The sequence below is a fragment of the Vanessa tameamea genome, chromosome 27, assembly GCF_037043105.1.
Source record: "Vanessa tameamea isolate UH-Manoa-2023 chromosome 27, ilVanTame1 primary haplotype, whole genome shotgun sequence".
Classification (NCBI taxonomy): Eukaryota; Metazoa; Arthropoda; class Insecta; order Lepidoptera; family Nymphalidae; genus Vanessa; species Vanessa tameamea.
Window position 1 is genome coordinate 7,339,817 of NC_087335.1, and position 18,429 is coordinate 7,358,245.

The window sequence follows — 18,429 nt, forward strand, 5'->3', positions numbered from 1 at the left end:
ATGGTGACAAGAACGCCAGCAGCATTTCCAATGGCAAATTTGATCCCTTGGGCGGAAAATTTACCATTTCCTGTCACTCATAGAAGCTAGAAGAGGAAGTTAAAGTAACAGTTTGTAAATGTCCTAACGCCGGGCTAAGGATTTCTCTTCTTTAAGGAGAAGATTTGGAGCGTATATCATCACGCTGTTCCATTGTGCTTTGAACCAAAATAAATAAATAAATAAATAAAATAAATATTGGACAACATCACATACATTACACTGATCCCAATGTAAGTAGCTAAAGCACTTGTGTTATGGAAAATCAGAAGTAACGACGGTACCACATACACCCAGACCCAAGACAATATAGAAAACTAATGAACTTTTTCTACATCGACTCGGCCGGGAATCGAACCCAGGACCTCGGAGTGGCGTACCCATGAAAACCGGTGTACACACTACTCGACCACGGAGGTCGGAAAATTTAAATGTATTCATACGTATGGATTTTGTGTAACGTTATGTATGTTATATTAGATATTATCTACGATTTTATTATCTCTTTGCTATGTTTGAAATAAACAAAGACGTCAGATAAAACGACAAACAGGAAAAACCTGAGGTTAGATGTTTTAATCGATTGTTGTATTTCTATTTACAATTTTCATACGTTGCTTGATTAACCGATGATGGCCACGTGATCCTAACCGATTCCATGTTTTAAATTTGTGTTTATTCTATATCTTGTAATTTGTGTTGATGTAAAATATCGCAAGCATTGTTTGTAAGATATAACTCTATACAATCACTAACTTGGACTAATCGAACTTCTCCGTAAATGTTAAAGAAAACCAGCTTTTGTACAACAGTGGGTTGTACACTGGTTATACTGATTATAATATTTAAAAATATTGAACACTTAACTAGCTAGCTTTCTGTAGAAGCTGACCTTAGTGCAGGAAATAATATATGGATGTTTGAAAATAATTGAATTTAAAAGAAAAAGTGATGAACTTATACATACAAATATGCATATAGATTCTAAGATAATCATTGCAGAGATTAAATTTCAGTATTCTACCATCAAAATGGATAGGTCATAGTCTTGGATTTCGCTCCTCGGTCCATCCGAAGAAACCTCCACCAGGCAGGGAAGATTCATTCAACGTTCTCATCCTTGGATTCGATTCGACTTCCAAGAATGGTTTCATCAGGCGTATGCCGAAGAGTTATAAGATTTTGACAGAAAAACTTGAAGCCACCGTGTTGAATGGGTAAGTTTTATAGCTAATACTGTACAAGATATTGGTTTCGGTGTGTGGATTATTGGTTTTAATATAACGTTCTATTGATTTCTATCCATCGTGATTTTTCACACATCGTGCTTGATGTTGAATCACTTCTTATCCCTTATAATGCAGTCTTTATAGCAAATCAACGGATTACACACTACAAAGAAGATAAATATCATAAGAAAGAAGATTTATTTTCTGTCTTGTCCAAATAACATAATTCCGATTACAATATTTAATTTTTGTATGAGTTAACAAATATGCCGAACTTGTATATATTAAATTTGAGCTACCACAGGGGTCTATTTTGGAACCAATATAATTCATTACATATATTATTGACTCTTACAGTTACAACATAGTTGGCGACGGTACACCGGCTGCCTTATTTCCGATATTAACCGGTAAAACCGAATTGGAACTACCGGATGTTAGGAGGAAGATGAACAATGCAACTTTAGATTCAATGCCTTTTATATTTAAAAAACTAAAAGAAGATGGGTAAGTCTTGTCGTTATATAACTTTATATTTGATTTGTCATGAATTTGTTGTGAACTTTTAAGATGTTAATATTAATAGTTAAGAGGTACTCTTTAAATATATTGATGGTCGTAATACTTAGTGCGTGATATTAAATGATTTATTATCTATTAATGTTTTTATTGATTAGCACAAGATTTCAATTCTTGTACAAATCTCAATTCATAGAATAAAGATATTACAATTGCAAATGTTTCTTACTTAAAAATTAAGAAGTATCAGTATTACAATTAAGTGTTTTACAAATAATATTATTTTAATAAAATTATTTAATGAGTTTTTCGCCCAAGTTCCACAAAAATAGGTGAAACATCATACATTTTCAGTCTTGATTTTTTAGGTATCGTACAGCGTATTTCGAAGATATGCCCTGGATCGGCACCTTTCAGTACCGCTTCAACGGTTTCCAGCACCAGCCCGCAGATCATTATCTCAGAGCGTTTTATCTCGAAGAATCTCATAGCGGTAAGAAATGGATGAGCAACAAGATCAAATACTGCGTGGGAGACACGCCACAATATAAAGTAATGCTTAATATCACTGATCAGGTATTTATGACCTTTACTGAGAGTAAGAAGTTAGATAATTAGTGATGTTGACTACAGAACTTTCATAAGTTAAGGTCTAGGTTTTAGGACATAACCTGAACTTAAACTAGATGTTTGTGTTTAAGGACTCTTAGTTGGTCTAAATTTACAAAATAACCGTTTTTTATCGTTATAACCAAAATGATCCCGATAATATTTTTACCTTACCAAACCTTATGCCAAAAGTAATGATCTTGGTAGGTAAATAGGTAGTGCCAATCATCAAATCAAAATCAAATCAAATGTATTTTATGCAAGTAAAATTTACAATAAAGCGTTTTTAATCGTCAATATTTAAACACTACCATCAGGTACATCTACTGCTAGACAACTTTAAAATCAAAAATCTGGGCTAGGCTTTTACAAACACTTTTGAATCGTCATTTAACAAACTATATTACGTGAAGCTACCACCAGTTCGGAATGTAGATTCTACCGAAAAGAACCGGCAAGAAACTCATTAATTAATCTTTTTCAACATTTAAAAATATAGTCACGATAGTTAAATACAATTATTTATGTATGTATGTATGCATGCAGTGATAAGTAGTAAAGATAGCTCAAAGGCTATGCGAATTGGTAACAACTTGGTTATATTTGTTAATTTCCCTATAAGCTTTTAATAATTAATAATAATAAATTCAATCTTTTTTATTTTAAATTAATTTCTCTTTCCAGTTTCTACGTCTTGATGGTAAACGATATTGTTTCACCTTTATAGCTGACATAACTCATGATGACTTCAACATGATATCAACCGCTGATGACGATACAGCCGACTTCCTCATTAACTTCCTGAAATCGGGAATGGGGAAGGATACATTGCTGATGGTCATGGGCGACCATGGACCTAGGTGAGTTATAAAAACTATTAGAGTACGGTTTAATTACTGACCGTGTATTTTAATAACGGTTCGTTTTTGTTTCCTGTGACAAAATTGTCCCTAACATTCAAAATAGCATGCTTATTAATGTTCCATAAAGATTGCTTAAATACAGAAATCGGGTGTAAGGCCACAAATATATTATTTGATATTAAGTTAAAACTTTGGTATCCTGTTTGAATTATTTTTTCCACCCAATTTATACCATCAACGACATCCTTGTCAATTCTCTAATCCATCGTTTTGTTAACCTCATATCATCTCCAAACACCACATTTCCAACTCTTATCTGTCCAACCTTCCAAAAATGTTATACTTTAGAGAATATACAATTTAGTTGGCTGTTTTTGGAATTGGTCACCTGTAACGCTCATGTTGTAAGAAATATTAACCAAGATTTTATGTTCCATGTGCATTAACAGTAACATTATATCTTTAAATCGAAACAACAATACTAAGTTTTGCTGTTTGGCGGTAGAAAATATGATGTTTGGGTTGTACCTACCCAGGCAAATGTGCACAAAGTTCTATCACAAAGTACATTTTTAGATACGCAAAAGTACGTGATACCCTCCAAGGGAAGCTCGAAGAGAGATTACCTTTAATGGCGATTAGATTGCCGGACTCTCTGAGAATAAGGCATTCAAAAATTCAGGAAAACCTTGAAAACAATGCAGAAGTACTGACAACCCCCCATGACATACACGCGACGGTGCTGGATGTTCTGGATTTGAGGAAATATTGGAATCCATACAAGGTTTCTGGCGCAGATTTGACGAGAGGGCTCAGTCTTCTAGAACCTGTAAGTGAAACATTTCATATCTATATTATCTTATCTATACTTAAAAATGACTCATTACGTTCGCCATATATTTTCCAGATAACACAGAATCGGTCGTGCAGCGAGGCGGGGGTGGAGCCGCACTGGTGCTCGTGCGTCTCGTGGGAGGCCGTCCCGCCGCGCAGCGAGCGACACGCGGCCGCCGCGCGCGCCCTGCTGCAGCACATCAACGCGCTCACCGACACCACGCGGTGAGCACCCACCCGCCCTGCTGCAGCACATCAACGCGCTCACCGACACCACGCGGTGAGCACCCACCCGCCCTGCTGCAGCACATCAACGCGCTCACCGACACCACGCGGTGAGCACCCACCCGCCCTGCTGCAGCACATCAACGCGCTCACCGACACCACGCGGTGAGCACCCACCCGCCCTGCTGCAGCACATCAACGCGCTCACCGACACCACGCGGTGAGCACCCACCCGCCCTGCTGCAGCACATCAACGCGCTCACCGACACCACGCGGTGAGCACCCACCCGCCCTGCTGCAGCACATCAACGCGCTCACCGACACCACGCGGTGAGCACCCACCCGCCCTGCTGCAGCACATCAACGCGCTCACCGACACCACGCGGTGAGCACCCACCCGCCCTGCTGCAGCACATCAACGCGCTCACCGACACCACGCGGTGAGCACCCACCCGCCCTGCTGCAGCACATCAACGCGCTCACCGACACCACGCGGTGAGCACCCACCCGCCCTGCTGCAGCACATCAACGCGCTCACCGACACCACGCGGTGAGCACCCACCCGCCCTGCTGCAGCACATCAACGCGCTCACCGACACCACGCGGTGAGCACCCACCCGCCCTGCTGCAGCACATCAACGCGCTCACCGACACCACGCGGTGAGCACCCACCCGCCCTGCTGCAGCACATCAACGCGCTCACCGACACCACGCGGTGAGCACCCACCCGCCCTGCTGCAGCACATCAACGCGCTCACCGACACCACGCGGTGAGCACCCACCCGCCCTGCTGCAGCACATCAACGCGCTCACCGACACCACGCGGTGAGCACCCACCCGCCCTGCTGCAGCACATCAACGCGCTCACCGACACCACGCGGTGAGCACCCACCCGCCCTGCTGCAGCACATCAACGCGCTCACCGACACCACGCGGTGAGCACCCACCCGCCCTGCTGCAGCACATCAACGCGCTCACCGACACCACGCGGTGAGCACCCACCCGCCCTGCTGCAGCACATCAACGCGCTCACCGACACCACGCGGTGAGCACCCACCCGCCCTGCTGCAGCACATCAACGCGCTCACCGACACCACGCGGTGAGCACCCACCCGCCCTGCTGCAGCACATCAACGCGCTCACCGACACCACGCGGTGAGCACCCACCCGCCCTGCTGCAGCACATCAACGCGCTCACCGACACCACGCGGTGAGCACCCACCCGCCCTGCTGCAGCACATCAACGCGCTCACCGACACCACGCGGTGAGCACCCACCCGCCCTGCTGCAGCACATCAACTCGCTCACCGACACCACGCGGTGAGCACACACCCGCCCCGCTGCAGCACATCAACGCGCTCACCGACACCACGCGGTGAGCACCCACCCGCCCCGCTGCAGCACATCAACGCGCTCACCGACACCACGCGGTGAGCACCCACCCGCCCTGCTGCAGCACATCAACGCGCTCACCGACACCACGCGGTGAGCACCCACCCGCCCTGCTGCAGCACATCAACGCGCTCACCGACACCACGCGGTGAGCACCCACCCGCCCTGCTGCAGCACATCAACGCGCTCACCGACACCACGCGGTGAGCACCCACCCGCCCTGCTGCAGCACATCAACGCGCTCACCGACACCACGCGGTGAGCACCCACCCGCCCTGCTGCAGCACATCAACGCGCTCACCGACACCACGCGGTGAGCACCCACCCGCCCTGCTGCAGCACATCAACGCGCTCACCGACACCACGCGGTGAGCACCCACCCGCCCCGCTGCAGCACATCAACTCGCAACACACACACACAAATGCATAAACGAGAACATAATTTTTCAAACTTCTGTAATATAATTCAAACGCAGCTGTATTAATCTCTTACATTTTTTTAGGTCTAAGTGCGTCGCTCGCACTCTCAAGTCAGTGCCGTGGGTGATGAAGCAGGTCGCCAACAACGGCGTGCTTACGTTTGTGGAGGCGAAGGACACGGACGGGTACGTGGGCAGGTTCGGTGCCCGGGTCAAGCAGGAAAGGGAGAACTACCAAGTTAAGGTGAGTTCGGCATAATCTATTATAAATTAAAGATTATATGATATAAAAAGTTAGCCATATCTTCACGGTAAGAAATAATTGGATTAAATAGTAACTGTAGACATGTTTTTGTTTCACCATTAATAAAAATTTTCATAGTAATATATTCTAATTAATCTTTGTATAAACTTTCTGACAATCACACGCACGTAAGCACGCATGTGCGTACAAGTCTTCAATAAAAATAACCACATTTATCGAAACAATACATAAACAAATAATTCATATACGAAATTTTATTATATTAATTTTATTGTATTAATTATATAGTTGGCTATGTACATTTTTATGTAAAATATAATATATTATTCCAGATTGAAGTGGGCCCAGGTCACGGTGTATACGAAGCGTCGATGTCGTACGTCGTGAAGGAAGATAGATATGAAATCAACACCAGGGATATATCGCGGACGAACGCGTGAGTTTTCTTAAATCATTTGTTTTATAACTTTATATAATATAGACTTGGGTTGAAGATTGGATCGTACTTTTGAGATTGATTTAAAAATATAAAAAATACAGTATTCACATACCTTCCCGCACCGACTACGTTCTGAGCCGAGGTGCGATCTCATAGGAGACACCCTCATGAAGAACGTTACTCTAGAGCACGAAAGGGCTTAAACTACAAACGGCTGAATCTAGTACTCGTACCCAACGTCCGGTGACGCGTAAAGGCCAGAAGGGCCAACAGCACTACTATAAACACGATACAAAAAAAACCATACCATTAATGCACACATTGAAAACGTATACATACGTACGGTAAAATGTACAATAAATAAAATAAAAACTGTTTTGTTCTATTGTAAATATATCAAATTTAAAAAATCTCATTAATAATTGAACATATTTATTCATTCGTCGCCACGTGCAAAAGTTTTTGTATTTATAATATTAGGAAGGATATAGTAATAATGAAATTTTATATTTATTCCAGTTATAGCAACGAGCCGGACTGTATAAGCGCGACACACCCGCACCTCAACAAGTATTGTTACTGCCGCGACCATATACAGTAACGCTGCAGTAAGACCTGCTAAGATGCAAATTCGCATGTCTGGGTACCGCTTTACATGTTTTAACTCGTGTAGATTTATTTCGTAAACTTTAATCACCATTAAGTTTTAAGTTAATGCGCTCTTTGATTATTTTTGTTTGTATTTTTTTTTAATTTATAAGGTACACATGAAAACATTGTTATTATTTTAAGATATAAACCAAAAACAAACTACATTATATAGGATGAATTTTTCAAGGACAATAATAGAAAAATATTGTGTTTTTTTTATGTAGCATAAATCATACATTTGGTAAGTGGTTATCATCATTCATTGACACAAGTGTTAAATATACTTCTGAAACTATGATCTAAAATGTCTGTAATTATCCTGGGTCGCTGACCATTTGAACCGGAACACAGAATCATATGAATATCTGTTGGGCCTTAAATATTGCACCACCTGTATTGCGTGGTTTATAAACACATGAAAATTCTGCGATGCTTGCTTGGGATTGAACCCGCCATCATCGATCTAACCACTTGGCCAACTCGGCTCATATCCGGATTTTATTACAATATATATTTTTTAAATATACATAAAAAATTATATATCTTAATTTTCAACCACCCAGGGCCTCTCAATATGCTTTCATGAATCTCATTGGTTAAAATATCTCATGATAAAATATTAATTTTACCCGAACTATTGCAATTTAAATGATATTATACAGTTCTATACGTTAATGAAAACCCAAGAATCTATTTAAGTGCATATTGTTATTTCTTATACATATTTTTCGTTATATTTCCAAGCATATTCGAAAAATTCATCCTGTATATAATCTATAAGTCTCGATAACATTGTTCCTCTCGCTTAATAATAATTTGTTGATTAATGTAAGTTTAATTTGTATTTGTATAAAAAATATAAATAATTATTTAATACCAAGCAAAACTATAACTAGTCGTAACTACTAAAGTGTCTATATATTTTAAGGTATTATTATATTGTAATGTGTTTATTTACAACACTTAAATATACAAAAAAGAAATAATGCTTATATTATTGCATCTGATATTGACGTCTGTTAAGTGATAAACTACAATAAAAAGTGGAAAAGTGGAGATTTTTGATATCGTTAATGTGAAATTTCCTTGTAATCAATGCGATTTGAATTTTGAATGAATCACAAAAAAATAACTAGATGTGTCTCGGGATCCGATTGGAACGAAATTGCATAACAGACACAATAAAATAAATTAAGTATTAAATCAATATAAAATGTCAAGAAATATTTTTTTTTAATTAAAAATTCCGTACAATAACCAATAATAAGTTTAAATATAGAAGGAGAGAAAGAGAGGGAAATGTCGCTGTTTCCCTTCGACATTACTGTTAACAGCATGACAGTACTTCGTTCCAAATAAAATTTAAGTTAAGTTAATGTTAATTGCATGTAAACTTTATTTTATTATTTATTTAATAATAAATATAGCATAACATTTTTCTTTACTCGATGTTTATGTTATATTGAAAGTGATTGTAAAGTAAATTTTACTTTTGATTTGATGATCTTGAAGACGTTATTGTGATAAGACTATTTGATCAGTTTTAGTCTCATTTTAGACAGTAAATTGACCTGTAGCCTATTCTATCCAAGGAGTTAAAGATAAACTAATACCAGATTAACACATTTCATGCGATTTGATAATAACTCTCCTATGTTATGCACTATAAAAAACATTAATTAATATATATTTATTTATAAAACAACGCTATTCCACTTCACAACTTCGACGAATTTCAATCACAAATTTTTTTGTTGATCCTTTATGTGTATAGATTATTCAAGATCTGGACCAATTATATCGGTTCATTTTTGTGTCAAAGGTATTTCCTTTTTACTTCTCTTGTGATTGGAATGGGCTCGCTTTATAATAAATTTTGTATACTTGTAATACTCATTTTTATCAATAAAATATTCACATTTTTTTTTTATTTAAAAAAACGGTAAATTTACGTCGGCCATCTTTATTAAACTATCAGTCATATCTTAATAGATTAAACCATATAAATGTGTCCAGATATATTTTCTAAAAAAAAATTGTATACTAGAACGAATCCCTAGTTCAATGTTTCTATACCCATCCGTACTATACTATCCCAACATAATATTACTACTAATGTCATGTATTGTTTAATATGACATTCCATGACGTCATTACAAAATTTTTGTGGTATATTTTATTTTGAATATCATTTTTTTAAAAAAACCTTTGTCCTCCCGTACCGCTAGTTTTCGGTGATATAATATTATGATATTGATTTATATTAATCTGTTAAAAGCATTATAATTTATTTTTTATACAATATGCTCAGGCAAAGGAAAAAATAGATACAGTCTAATCTTTATACATATAAATCTTCGGTGTTTAAGTGAAACCTAAACGGTTGGAGCTTTTTCGACGAAATTCGAAATTTAGATTGGACTCAGTAGGCACTCCAATCGAGATGTTACTAAATTTATTTCACTTGGACGAAGTCGCAACAGGCAGCTAGTGTGCATATTATTTGGGTATCTAAGTAGCATTGACTTAACGAAATTATATATTAAAATAGTATTGGTTTTGTACTTTAAAATTATAGATTTTTAGGAGAATGTAACTTTTTATTTATTTAATGTAATTTGTTTCCTTCGTAAGTACAAAATATTATAATTATGAATATCAAGCTGACAGCTTGTCATATGGTTGACAGATAATACAATTTTTTTTTAACTTTTTTCGTAAATAAGTTATCAAGACCTTAATGTGTAATACGAGAGATTACAATATCAATATTTTTACTTACGTAATTGCTCTTGAATATATTAGCAAATATTAATTATATTTATATGACTTTGTGTTGTTAATAATAATAATAATGTAGTTATATACTATTCTCTGCATAGTTAATTTTTTACAAAGAATATTAGTTTTCAAATTTCTAATCAGTATGAAGTTGAGTTGAAATTATCAATAAAATAATGAGAGTCGGTTAGTACACAATAAATATTGACCAATAAAATAATAGCTACCTACCTATCTATTACAAAGCAAGGAGATGAGTTTTGTAATGTCTAACTAAAAATTTACAAACCGATAAATATTTAACTTATACCATAAGACAGCGCGTTTTGGAGAAAGATTTAGTAGATAATATCTATGGCCTATTCCGATGGAAGTAGGAAACAACCAAACCTTAGATTTACGTATATCATGCTCAGCTCTACTGTGCACTACTAAGAGTTTATGATTAATATATATTTAATTATAATACAACACTATTACACTTAACTACTTATTTCCACTTTAATTTTACTTCCAAAATTCCGATAACGGTTTCGTTGACGTTCAAAACGCCATTTTTTCGCAAATCCATAGTGAATTTCATAGATTAATCAAGCTCGACCAATGATATCTCGTCAATTTGCTGTCAAATGTTGTTTATTTGGCTTTTTTCCTGTTATGGTTGGAATAGAGTTTATGTATAAATCATACTGTACTCAACGCTTGGTCCGGTTTTAATGAGTTTTTCTTTGTGTCGCTGTCGGCTTGATTCCGTGTAAGTGGCGCTTCGATCGGGAATTTTATGAAATTATTTTTTCAACCGGACGAAGTCGGAACGGCTAGCAAGTTTTTATACTCGCTGCGCTTTGCAGATGCGAATTTCATATTCTTGTAAAGAATATGTTGATATTGAATAAAAACTTAAAACAATGATTTTTTATTTGTTTATTCAATTGTAATATAATTATTCTTTATTAAAATTTTAGTTGTATAATTTAATGTAGCAACGATAAAACAAGCACAAATTACTCTCATATAGTAAGTTTAAACAGATATATAAATGAAAAAATGATTTTGCTGTCAGTAATAATAATTATAAATGTACTTTCTCACATCTCTATTGGCACCCGCTATTCCGTGTATAGATCATGGTGTACATCCGACTTTAAATGATTGTAACTATTTATTTGTAAGTAATAAATCTGTGAAATAGGTTGTTTTTTATTTTTATCCTTATTAGGTATCGTTTTACATTGTCAGAGTAGCTCACTTACCCTTCAAACCGGAACACACCTATAATATTTATTTATTTATTATTTATTAACTCTTTATTGCACCCAAACTTAAAGCTAAAAATTTCAATTTTCCTACACAAAAGTTGCATGAGGTGCAACAGGCGGCCTTATCGCTAAGCAGCGATCTCTTCCAGGCAACCTTTGGGCAGAGGATCATAATATTTACATATATGGGAAGGGTACAGTAATATACATAACAATAAATATATATAATATACATATATACTAAAATAAATACATAAAATATATATAATACCTATTAATGAGTGGGTGGTACCTACCCAGGCGGGGTTCAAATCCCTACCACCAAGTCAATATGATAAACGCGTTAGCTATTCTAAGGTTATCTGGTATTTGACATCGGGGTTTGAATTTATTATTGTAAGGTAATCTATTATAGACATCGACCAATCAAAGATATTAAGATGATTCCATAAACAATTACTACTTTTTAAAAGATTAGATATATTCTTAACAGGTGTAACTAGGAAAGCAAAGGAAAAACATCTAATCAATATTTCTCGACCGTTTCATTGAATGTCACGATTTAACCTTAAACCCTTATAAAGTCGTATCTCATTGTTAGTAAGAAAGATCGTTTTTAAAGATTAATTTCCATATTTAAAAAGTCTTATGTTTTTTTTAAATTTAAAATGATGAAGATGTTACGATATATTTTACATAAGTTAACATCATTTTATTTAATATGACCTTTTTCACTATTAGTAACATCTAATACTAGTAAATATCAAGCTTTCGATTTTAGTTCAATGTGAAAGTTATCGTTAGTCCAAGTTAAATTTATTGACCAATTGCCAACCTTTCAACATCAGGGAAGTTATTAAGAAAATAAAATTAAAATGTACACGTAGGAAACAGATTAAAATAAAAAGATAAATGTATTAAAAAAGCGATTTTTATTTAAAAAAATATTTACAAATTATAAAATATGTTACTAAAAATAACATTTCTTATAAAGTAACTAGTTTACTGGCCTCATTTATTCGCAAAATAATTGCGTTTATTAATACAAAACTATGCCTTACAAATATTTATATAATGTATATAAATACCTATATATTACGTTCATAATCCATTATCATAGCCAAGTCATCAAATAAAAAGTACCAACTAATCTGTGGACCGCCACAGACAATGAAAATTAAATTATTTTGATTAATTAAATCCTTTCATAGTATATCAAGCAATAATTGTGATGTCGAAATTCTTAATTAAAAGTAATATATAAATACCTTTAAAATAAATAAGTAAAAAAATATCAAAATTTTAATACGGTCCGCTAGAATATTGATCGTCGTAGCCCGATTGGCTGTTACCATTGTAGCCAGCGCGAGCTCCGGTGTCTTCGTACGATATTCTTGGTTTGTAACCATCTTGGTCGGCTTCGTATTGTACGGTCTACAATCAAATGTTAATTTATATTATGGGCATGAAACAAGGTTATTAATGTAAGAATATAGGATATTAAGCTAAGCGCGCAAGTCTGAATCCGTTACTGATTTAAAACTCATTTGGAACTGGTTAGTATTTTTATGGAAATTTATTTATGCTTTTAGAACATCATTCCAAAATGTACAAAAGTAAGTTCCCAAAAAGTGTCAGGGTAGGCATGTGCGAAAGGCATATAAATTGACGACTTTATAGATTAACAGTTGTCGCCCGTAACTTCGCTCGCGATTTAGGGGTGGTCGTCAGTTGGTAGGCATAAAACTCTACGTACTTTCTTGTAGTTAAAGCTTGCTCCTCACTAAATTTCATTAAATTCAGTGGTTTGGCCGTGAAAGAGCAACAGACAGTTACTTTCACATATATATAATACAAGCTGAACCTGCGTATTTACCTGCGCAAAATACGTATAGTACTTTCCTTTTCCAGAACTCAACCGAGCTATGTGGTATTCTAACCAATAAAACCAGCTAATGGCCACCTATGCGGATCCTAAAGACTACGCGATCGTTTTGATTACCGCGTTGAATATAGTGCTGCCTTTATCAATACGCTGTATATATATTTAACGAGTTTAATAAATATATATATCGCATTTTAATGTTAACGTATCATTATTATCATAATCATTAATCAATTACAATCCACTGCTGGACATAGGCCTATCCAAAAAGTTCTAAGCTTCAGATTCAGTCGGGTCAAGTCACCTTCTTTAGGTCATAATTACAGTGCAGTAATTATATTAATTACCTGTTTTCTACCGTCTGGCAGCAGAACGTAATACAATCCCTCAGCCCTGTCTCCTTGTCTTGATTCCCGGTGACCGAAGTCGTTGCCTGAGTACGCGTCCTTTACCATATATTCGAAGTTATAGTTTGCTGGTTCCTGTGAATTGTATAGAATTCATATTGTATAATTTACTTAAGTATCTGTATTAAATAATTTGACAATCAATTGCAAACACGTGAATCACGACGTGTTGGTGTGTGTGTCTGACTGTTCAGGATTAAGAAAGTATATTAATGCGAATATTAATGATTAAGAACTAACCCCGTTGCTGCCGTCATCGTATCCACCACCAGGTGGTAGATATTGTCTGCTCTGCTGGTTGTAGTTGTTTCCTGTTGAAACATTAAGATGGACATTTAAATCTCTACGTATTATGCAACGGATTTTAATGCGGTTTTCATCAATAAACATGTGTGATTCTTAGATGAATATTTACATGGATACTAAAAATATATTCGAGAAATACCGAGAATTTCTACATTTCTAGCCGACAAAAAAAAGAATGTTAAAAGATGTTTATTGTTCAATGTAAGTTTTATATGTATACCAATAGAGTTGTTGTAATTGTATATACCCTTATTGTACCCGTGTGAAGCCGGGGCGGGTAGCTAGTATAATATATGTCAACCAAAAGAAAATGTTCTTCTGATTAAATTTATTGTATTTATATTTTAGAGAATACAAAGTACCTATATTACCACGTCCGGTTGCAGGAGTTCCATATTCTTGAGAGGGTGCATTGTATTGAATTCCACTACCGGCTTGGCCAAAATTTTTACCTTGGTTTGGCAAACCGTATTGATTTGATGGAGTTTGATATTGGCTTGTTGGTGCTTGGTACTGGCTCGTTGGGGCTTGGTACTGGCTTGTTGGTGATTGGGAATTAGAACGAGGAAGACCATATTGGTTAGAAGGGGGTAAGTATTGGGAGTTGGGACGAGATCTCGATGGAGCGCCATATGTAGAGGAAGGCTGCCTGAAACGGTATTAATAATAATCTTTAAAAGTTATACATTTGACTACAGCGATGTAGAGGTCGCATTTTCGATCGTGTATCTGTGGCTCTTTTATTTCATCCCCACTTTTAACATAAGCTTTACGCGTAATTAGGGGAGAGGGGGCATTATAATGCACCATACTAACTCCTTGAAACAGGAATTGACTGTATTCTTTAAAATAATTTATATAAGGACCTGAACGCAGCTCCGTTTTGCGTCTGACTACCGAAGCTTGGGGTTCCGTATGTTTTTGAAAGTGAAGATCCTCTGTTTTGTCCTTGTGGGGGTAGGTATCTGGAATGGAACATTAACTGTGAATAATAATTACAATGAAATAACTATTAATACCAACAATTATATTAATGAAAATGAAGTCTAATTTAATTGATTAATTGTCATTAAACGTCAATAAAATTGGTATAATCTACGCGGTCACGCGTCCTTTATCTGATTAAGTTGAAACTTTACACTTGTTTCTGGGAATTCATTCAAGTTTTTAGCATAAAATTAAAGTAAATATAGGTATCACGAAATATATCGTGCAAGAGTATTAAATACGAATGTAAAAAAAAAACAAATGTCACCAATAACATTCGTTACAAATACTAAGTAAATAAATGCAGTATTTTTTTAGTACGTTACTGTATACAAATGTTTCGTTACTAGAAGAACAAGCGTGATATGCTGCGCTTAAAGCGCTAAAAGCTCCAAAAGTCATAGCTAATATAATATATATGTAAGTTACCTATTAACTGGAGGTTCCGCTAATGTTGAAGCCATGAGACACACACAAACTATGAAGATCTGTAAAATGAATTCATTTTAAATACATTTGCACCAGAAATCATATTGCGATGGCAAGTCGTTATTTATCTAGACTAATATATACTAAGCTAAACTGGCGAGTTTGTTTGTTTGAAAGAGATAATCTAAGGATCATAAAAGTAAATTTTTAGACGCTTTGATTATAAAACATTTAGTGAGACTGAGAATGTGTTGAATAAAATATTGTGACCCAACAGTTGGCTACTAAGTTTATGCACACTAGTAAAGTAGTATGACGTTTAGCGAGAGTCAAGTGTAGTTGACACGCACACCAAGATAATAAATTTGGCTCAGTTGTGTGCGAAACTCTGTCTAGATATATAATCTAAGGGCAAAGATTATTAAGACTATATAAGATCGTATAGCGACCTACGGGGCCGTATGTTAGCGTAGCTTCCATAAACTGTCTTTGTGACATAAATGTTTATGTTTTACATAAACATTTATGACTATTGTTGACTATTATGTAAATTAGGAAATAATTTACATCGGTAAATAATATGATGTAGAGTAACTATGAACTCAAAATTAATCGTAAACTTCAGCGATTAGTATATTATAATGAACTGAGATATCCCAGTGGTTAGAACGCGTACGTAATATATCTATACTGAAAAAAAAAGCTGAGATGGTTCTGTAAAATTGCTAAAAACAGTGGTAGCCTGGGTTTGAACCCGCAACATCGTCTAAGATTCGCGTGTTCTTATCTCTGATCTCATCTCTCCTGGTGATTATTTAAATTAGGTACATATTTTTCTTACCTTCATTTTGATTTCTTCTGATGTCGACAAGTCGGTGGGATGATCTTAAATAAACAAAATATTTTATTAAGCGTTAAATTAGCAATATACTATATTCATCTGTTTTATAGAGGGACATATTATAATAATATATATACTTTTTTCTGTGACTTAACATAAAAAACCAAATAAATTCGTATTTTTTCAATGGTCAGTATGTCATAATTTTTTTAGTTTATTATTTTGAACTTTAACTTATACGGGTTTTTGTTAAATAATTAATAACTTTATATAGCCTTTATAGGTCGGTTTATACAAGTAGATTTAAATCAACATTATGTACCTTGTAAACACAACACTAAGATTTTGATAGAACTTATTTGATAAGGAGAAGGCTTTGGAATGATCTAACGTAAGTCCGTCCCTCCTTATATACCTGTTCAATCGTTAAACACTAAATTTGTGGCGCATCTCATAAGACCAGGACACGCATGTAAATATGCTCTACTAATATTTTTTTTGGGAATTGTAATCTATGATTGATATTTCATTAATTTGCCAAATATTATTGGTTAAATTAAATATTACCAATATGTGAATATCCCACTTTTGAGCAAATTGTACTGTATATATATGTGTCAATTTATATTTTGACTCGCGTAGGTTTCTTCAGAATTGTTGTCTTCACTGTCGACCAAGAGGTTTATACCGAAATACTGAAAGTAAATGGAAAATGAAAGTCCACCTTCAACATAGAAACTAAGACTATAAAAAGTATAAACAATTTCTTACTGACTTTAATTACACTTGCATATACGCTTTTAGAACCAGAAAACAAGATTTTAATGTACTTTTTATGTGTTGAATATTCGTTTACGAATCAGATAAAATTAACTAAATAAAAATCCTAAGCCGACCCTTCTAAAAAAAATAATAATCTAACTCTATTAACTTAAAAAAATTAAAATTATTAAACGACTTTTAAAATTACACCGATAACTAACTTCTTTAAAAGCTTATTACAAATATTTTGACTGACCTTTATCATTAAAACAGTTTTGTGGTTGAGCATACTACACGGCGTGTGCAGTACAATCACCTAAAGATGCGTCGTGATCCAGTTAAATGCGTGTAATTCGAGCTTCATCTATTTCAATGCAACTATTACTTATATGTGTAATTTGTAACTTATTTAAAGCGAATTATTATCTACTTATATATTGCTATGCTAAGGAATGGCAAATGGGCCACCTAATGGTAAGTGGTCACTGTCCGCAGGCATTGATCCTGTAAAAAATATTATGTGCAATGAATCTTGGGCGCTGAGATGCCCCTTGTGTCTTTAGTTATACAGAATCAATCAGGATGGTGTTGGCGGTAGAATATATGATGAGTGATACCTACCTAGACGGGCTTGCTCTACCACAAAGTAAAAGACCCAAGTTTTAATTTATAAGCCAATTTATAAGCCCAGCCAAGGGACATTCCCTTGGCTGGGCAAAGTATCCCTGTTGAGGATAAAATAGTGATGGAATATAACGAAAACAATAGGATAACCCAATATTTCTTAGGCTAGACGTTACCCATTTTTTTTTTGGGGAAGAGGTAAAATAATATAATAACTACAAAGAAATACACACCGTATTTGGAACTCGCCGTTGGCCAGGACGCCGAGTGCGCCCAGGTACACCGGAATACCCACTATAAAAGCTGTATCCTCTCCGCCGAGGCTTTTTTAATTATATATACAGGGTTATTGGTAATTCGACGTATTCCCGTTAGGAGGTGATAGGGGTGATTACTTGCGATAATTTTAACACAACTTTTGCATGATGCAAAAGTGAACCATTTTTGAGCTATCGCGTTTTTTAGATTTTTTCAAAATAAATCAAAATTGCAACTTCAAACATTTATTAAAAAAAAAGTATCGATTAAAATCTATTTTTTTCTTCTTCACAATAACTATTTTTTATCCTTTACTTTTTACGAGATATTATGGCTTATTTTCGAAGCGATTTAAGCAATACAGCATTAATCCTTATACAATTAAGTACAGTGTGCATTTAATATA

At 35.8% G+C, this 18,429-nt stretch overlaps 2 protein-coding genes across 3 annotated transcripts in view; one reads left to right on the forward strand and one right to left on the reverse strand.

Moving 5' to 3' along the window:
- Positions 1 to 7,687, forward strand: part of LOC113391951 (uncharacterized) — a 28,273-nt gene extending 20,586 nt beyond the window's left edge. For both annotated transcript variants that reach the window (XM_026628107.2, XM_026628108.2), the window contains 9 exons: positions 1,056 to 1,256; positions 1,626 to 1,775; positions 2,156 to 2,363; positions 3,081 to 3,256; positions 3,836 to 4,088; positions 4,167 to 4,318; positions 6,214 to 6,373; positions 6,727 to 6,830; positions 7,353 to 7,687. In XM_026628107.2, coding sequence (XP_026483892.2) covers positions 1,056 to 1,256; positions 1,626 to 1,775; positions 2,156 to 2,363; positions 3,081 to 3,256; positions 3,836 to 4,088; positions 4,167 to 4,318; positions 6,214 to 6,373; positions 6,727 to 6,830; positions 7,353 to 7,434 — 1,486 coding nt within the window. In that variant the 3' untranslated portion in view covers positions 7,435 to 7,687. The remainder of the gene's footprint in view (positions 1 to 1,055; positions 1,257 to 1,625; positions 1,776 to 2,155; positions 2,364 to 3,080; positions 3,257 to 3,835; positions 4,089 to 4,166; positions 4,319 to 6,213; positions 6,374 to 6,726; positions 6,831 to 7,352) is intronic.
- Positions 7,688 to 12,441: 4,754 nt separating this feature from the next.
- On the reverse strand, positions 12,442 to 16,742 carry LOC113391961 (pro-resilin-like). The gene is made up of 8 exons (XM_064219287.1): positions 16,702 to 16,742; positions 16,380 to 16,423; positions 15,539 to 15,597; positions 14,989 to 15,087; positions 14,485 to 14,771; positions 14,057 to 14,127; positions 13,757 to 13,891; positions 12,442 to 12,958 (listed from the first exon to the last, which is right to left on the reverse strand). Exons 2-8 carry the CDS (start codon positions 16,383 to 16,385, stop codon positions 12,827 to 12,829), a joined length of 789 nt encoding a protein of 262 aa, XP_064075357.1. The 5' UTR covers positions 16,386 to 16,423; positions 16,702 to 16,742; the 3' UTR covers positions 12,442 to 12,826.
- Between the last annotated feature and the right edge of the window lie 1,687 nt (positions 16,743 to 18,429).

Bases quoted from the DNA above. Each gene is read 5' to 3' on its own strand.
- LOC113391961 (XM_064219287.1), bottom strand. The intron at 15,088-15,538 runs GTAACTTACATA...GTTCCATTCCAG, and splicing joins GCGGAACCTCCAGTTAATAG to ATACCTACCCCCACAAGGAC. The intron at 14,772-14,988 runs GTCCTTATATAA...ATACCGTTTCAG, and splicing joins CAAAACGGAGCTGCGTTCAG to GCAGCCTTCCTCTACATATG.